General features: G+C 41.2%; 1 protein-coding gene across 1 annotated transcript in view; it reads left to right on the top strand.

Moving 5' to 3' along the window:
- Positions 1-4,158: 4,158 nt before the first annotated feature.
- The window catches only part of STAM (signal transducing adaptor molecule), a 101,596-nt gene continuing 100,627 nt past the window's right edge, over positions 4,159-5,127 (top strand). The window contains exon 1 of the mRNA XM_008692044.2: positions 4,159-4,383. Coding sequence (XP_008690266.1) covers positions 4,344-4,383 — 40 coding nt within the window. The 5' untranslated portion in view covers positions 4,159-4,343. The remainder of the gene's footprint in view (positions 4,384-5,127) is intronic.

The following is a 5,127-nucleotide window of genomic DNA, read 5'->3' as shown; positions in this document are numbered from 1 at the left end:
GTTTTAGGAATACTAGCAGTCTTAGGAAACAAGCAGTTTCCTTTTCCTGTCTCTTGGAATACTCAGTCCAATATGCTGGGAGAAACCAAGCAGACATATAGGAGGTCCTATATAGTTGTTTTAGCTGACAGCTCCGGTGACCTAGCCAACTGCCAGCAACAATTGCTAGACATGTAAGTGCAAACGCTTTCAAACAATTGCCAACCCCTTCATGTAGAATCATTCCTGCCTTTGAGGCACCCCTGCTGACACCATGTGGAAGAGAAGCAATCTGTGCCCGCAGAGCTCTGCATTTCTGATTTGTAATCAAAAGGAATGATTATTGTTGCCTTAAGACAAGTTTGGAGGGGCTTCTATACAGTAAAAGACACCTGGAACAAATATAATACTATTAAAGTGCTATGACAGAGGTGGCCAATAACCAACTAATTAACATATATTTATTATATGTCTATTATTGATCAGGTACTGAGTCAGGACAGGCTTTTGGGAAGTGAAATCTGAGTAGAGGTTTAGAGAAGGTATAGAACCAGAGAAGGAAAGGCAGAAAAAGTTGCTTGTTTGAAGATATGGAAACCATGGACTATCAGAAATGTTAGAGATTACAAAAAAAGACTGAAAAGATGAGGTACTAGGGGCCAGTTTAGTAACAATATAATTACTAAAGAATCAGGATTTAATCCTGAAGGCAGGAGACTACTCTGCACACTTGTAATTATGCAACTACTTTAATTATTTACTTAATGACTGTATTCCCCATAGTATATACTCCAAAAAAGGTTATCTCATATAGAGCATTTATCCTTATGTTATTCCAGCATACAAAATGGTACCTAGCATACATAAGGAATTAATAAATATGTACTGAATGACTGAGTTACTGAGAATTTTATAGGAATGACATAATCAGATCTATGTGTTAGAAAAATCATTCCAGCAGGGGTTTGGAGAATAATAGGTAGGTGTACTAGTCAACTCTGCCGTCCTAAGAAATGATCATAGATTGGGAAGCTTAAAAAACAGAAATTTATTTTTGGAAGCTTGAAGTCTGAGATCAGAGTGTCAGCGTGATCAGGTTCTGTTGAGAACTCTATTCCTGGCTTCCCTTCTGTGTCCTCACAAGGCAAAGAGAGCAAGTTCCCTGGTGTTTACTAGCAAAAGGGCACTAATCCCATCACGAGGGCTCCACTCTCATGACCTCATCTAAACGTAATTACTGAATTATCTACCAAAGGCTCCATCTCCAAATACCATCAAATTTCGGGGTAGGGCTTTAATGTGAATTTGGGTGGGATGCAAATCAGTCCACAGCAGTAAGAAAGGAGAAAAAAACATAGTAGGAGGAGGTTGTAAAAATTCATCTAAAAGATGATGAGGGTGTGAACTAATGTGAATAATCTTCCTGGGGCATTTCTTTTCCTAAACTTTAAAAGTATAGATTTTTCCCGGAATAACTCCATTTGCACATTGCTATCATTTTTTTAATGTAGAATTTTCAAAATCACACAAAAAAAGTGATTTAACATTTTAAAATTAACCATAGAATTTAGTAAATACATATTATAGAAATGTTTTACTGTGACATTGACATATAGTCTCTACAGTTTAAAAACTTTGCTAATCTTAGGGGCACCTGGGTGGCTTAATCGGTTAAGCATCTGCCTTCGGCTCAGGTCAGGGTTCTGGAGTCCCGGGATCGAGCCATATTGCGCTTCCTCTTCAGTGGGAATGTACTTCTTCTCCTTCTGCCCCTCATCCAGCTGTTGTGCTCTTCTCACTCTCTCTCTCTCAAATAAACAAATAAAATCTTAAAAAAAAAAGTGCAACTCCTGCAATTTGTGTTTTAAGGGATAACAACAGAAAGCTAACCTCAAAATACAAACCCATTTCACTTCTCATATTTGGTTTTTATGTTAAACATAACAATAATATTAGAAGTTCTACATTTAAAAATATTTATTATTTATAGTATATTAACCATAAAGGCCCCAAATAGCTAAAGTAATTCTTTAGGTTAAAAGACATGGATAATGCTACCAAGAGTAATTCCCTCACTATTCCCATTGCTTTTACATATCGATGATCAAGGCTTGAACTATTTGATCACTGGCATATTGCCGGCAACAGAATAATTTGTTCTCCTTACTGAAGCACAAAGCACATCCATATGCATTTTCATAAATATGTGGCTTTGATCCAGGGTAATAATGATAATGTGCCCCCGACACTGCTCAAGAACTTAAGATGGACAAGTCGTCACTTGATTCTGTCAGCCCAGTCATCAAGAATCAGTTTTTGAGAGAGAATGTTCTGCTTCTCATAGCAATAGTGATATTTTAGAAGAATTTTATACTTGTTATATGAAACACAAACAAGCTTTTGGCTTTGGCTCCTAAAAAGGTTAAGAACTGGTGATGCTAACATTGCACATGTTTTCCACTTTTGTGTTTTAACTCTGCTTCTGAAAGAAATATAGGCTCATTATTAAAATATCTGGAAAACATAAAATGCATAAAGGACAAAAAGTCATCCCAAATTTTACCAGATATTAAGTATTTAGATGTCTTTTTATGAAAATATAGATCTATATAATCACCTTTTACAGCTGTGGAATTTTTACATTGTGGGTATGGGTACTATAATTTACTTGACCAATATAAATTATAACAATTTCTTACACTTATTTGTTGCTTACTATAAACTTAAGGCCTTAAGGGCTTGGTTTATATTCATCTGTTTGATCCTCACAACCCTATTATTATTCCTGTTTCTCACAGATGAAAAATTGAGGTACCACGAGGTGAAGTAATTTATATAACCTTTTAATATTGGACATTTTAATGCGTAATGATGCTTTGATATTATAAACAACGTTGCCATGAATATCATTGTCTATGTTCTTAAAGAATGTCTTTATAATAAATTCCAAAAAGAACTGGTGCGTCCAAAGGTATTCATATTTGCAAAAACTTTTGTAACAGACCTTTCAGATATTTCCCTTACTAAAACTACATAATTTAAACTTCGCTTAACAACCTGAGTGTATGATTCTTCACATCCCATTTTAATTCCTGTCAGACAAAAAGGTACTTGAATGCTACTTTAATTTGCATTGTTCACTTTTAGGAATAAGATATCATTTTTAATGGATTTTTGTAAGCACTCTTTGTATACTAATCCTGTCCTTGACAAGTTGTAAATAATTGTTCACATGCTAATTTGTAAGGGCTCTAATTTAGATATCATTTACATAATTCCAATTTATGCGCAAGACTCTCTTACTTAGTTCCAAGCGGGACACAAAACCTCTAAGTGCTCCTGAAAATTTCTACATGACATGGGCATAATTTGTTAAATACTTATAAATAAAATCACTACATAAACATTTTATGTTATTAGGAATCCCTCATCAGTTTCTAGCTCCATTTGCAGTTTTGTTTTGTTTTTTGCTCGGTCTTGGGGGGAGGGGGCTATCGCAGACATTCTTGGTGTGTGAAACTTATTTTCCAATCATCACAACTGCTTAGTGACTGCACAGTCAGTGGTGACAACGCCCAGCTAGAAGTGCTTTCGACAGAGATTCAGAAGCCAGGCGTTCAGGGACTCTCGGGAAGGTGCCAGCGTTACCTCAGCCTCTCCGAGGGAGCCGCGCGCCCTGACACTCCCCTCTTTAAGGACTCGGGCCAATCCGTTCAGCTCACATGACTTCATCCAAACAAGTTTCTTGTCACCTCGGGCAGCAACTGAACCCACGGCTTTTTAACTTAGATGACCCCCAACGAAGGAGTTTCCATCCCCCTCAACAGGGACTACAGAATTATGACAACCGACGGAGTGAGGGGCGAGCACGGGGTCTCAAGCAACCCTCACGCGACCCTTTTTCTTTCTCAGTCTCTGATTCACGCCTGGGCTCGGTAGTCGGCTTCGGCGCGCCTGGAGGACCCCGTCCTCCGGAGACTCCTGGCCAACGCAAAAGCAGAAAAATCAGGCATTACTCCCGCCCTCCGGTATGACCGATCACAAGGGGAGTCAGGCAGAGGGGGCGCTTTGGTGGGGCCTGTTCTGGCTGGGCAGGTGTCCGGCAGGTTCTGAGCAGGCAGCGCCGAGGTCGCCCAGGTTCCCGACAGGCTCCACGCGGGGGGCCTTGTCTGCGCCTTCGCTGTTGCCGCCGCCGCCGCCGCTGCCGCGGTTGCTGAGGGTAGGTGAGAGGTGGAGCTGTCGCCAACCCTGAGGAGTGCGTCTGTGTTGCTGTTTTTGCCTGAGGAGGCTTGTTTCCTGCGTCGCTCTCTGACTCCCGTGGTGTCGAGGGGGAGTCCCTGCGGACACCTGGGCACGCAGCGGAGATGCCTCTGTTTGCCACCAATCCCTTCGATCAGGATGTTGGTAAGTGCTTTTGCCGCTCCCGGTCGACCCCGCACCGGAGTGCAAGCCCACCCTGCCCGCTCCCTGCGTGCGTTCCCGATCCCCTGGCCGAGGCTGAGTGCTTCCCCTTTCCTGAGGCTCCTTCCTGAAGAGTTTGGAGGAGGTTGGGGGCTTGGCTTATCTTTTTTTGAAAGAAATGGGACTCAGCCTGCGAAGCGGGCCTTAGACTAGGGCTGTGGGTTTCCAAAGAACTGCTTTAGGGGGTTGATGTGAGGGCCTCCGAGGAACGGCTGGTGTAGCATCTGGTGCTGGGACAGTGCTTCTGGAAGAAGGGAGTTGAGAGCTGAGCAGTATGTTACCTAGAGTAGGATTATAAGCCCTCCAATAAAGTGTTTTCCTGGATAAATTTTAAACGTTTGGAACTAGGAGAATGTTTTAGGTGAGCTTCCTTAGGGGATTTTAAAATCTCTGTGTGTGTATGTGTGTAAATGTAACGGGCGGAGAGAGCTTCTGGCTAAGGGTAGATTCTCAAAAACGTTGGGAGAGATGAAAATGGAATACTTGGCAACAACTGAAACCGAATTCAGGACCTGAGCCATTGTGCTGCATTCTTTAGGCTATGTCTCAGTACTTTATGAAGTGTGGGAGAGGACCTTAAATCTGAGAATGCTGATTTGTTTTGGTTTTGAAATACCTTTTTTTTGTTTTTTTTTTTTCTGAATCATTGGTTTTGGGTACTGAGCATACCAATTCAACAGGTTAGCT

Source organism: Ursus maritimus, unplaced genomic scaffold (assembly GCF_017311325.1).
Source record: "Ursus maritimus isolate PB19 unplaced genomic scaffold, ASM1731132v1 scaffold_31, whole genome shotgun sequence".
NCBI classification, from domain to species: Eukaryota; Metazoa; Chordata; class Mammalia; order Carnivora; family Ursidae; genus Ursus; species Ursus maritimus.
Note: the sequence above shows the minus strand (reverse complement) of the source record. Positions and strands in the feature narration are given on the sequence as shown.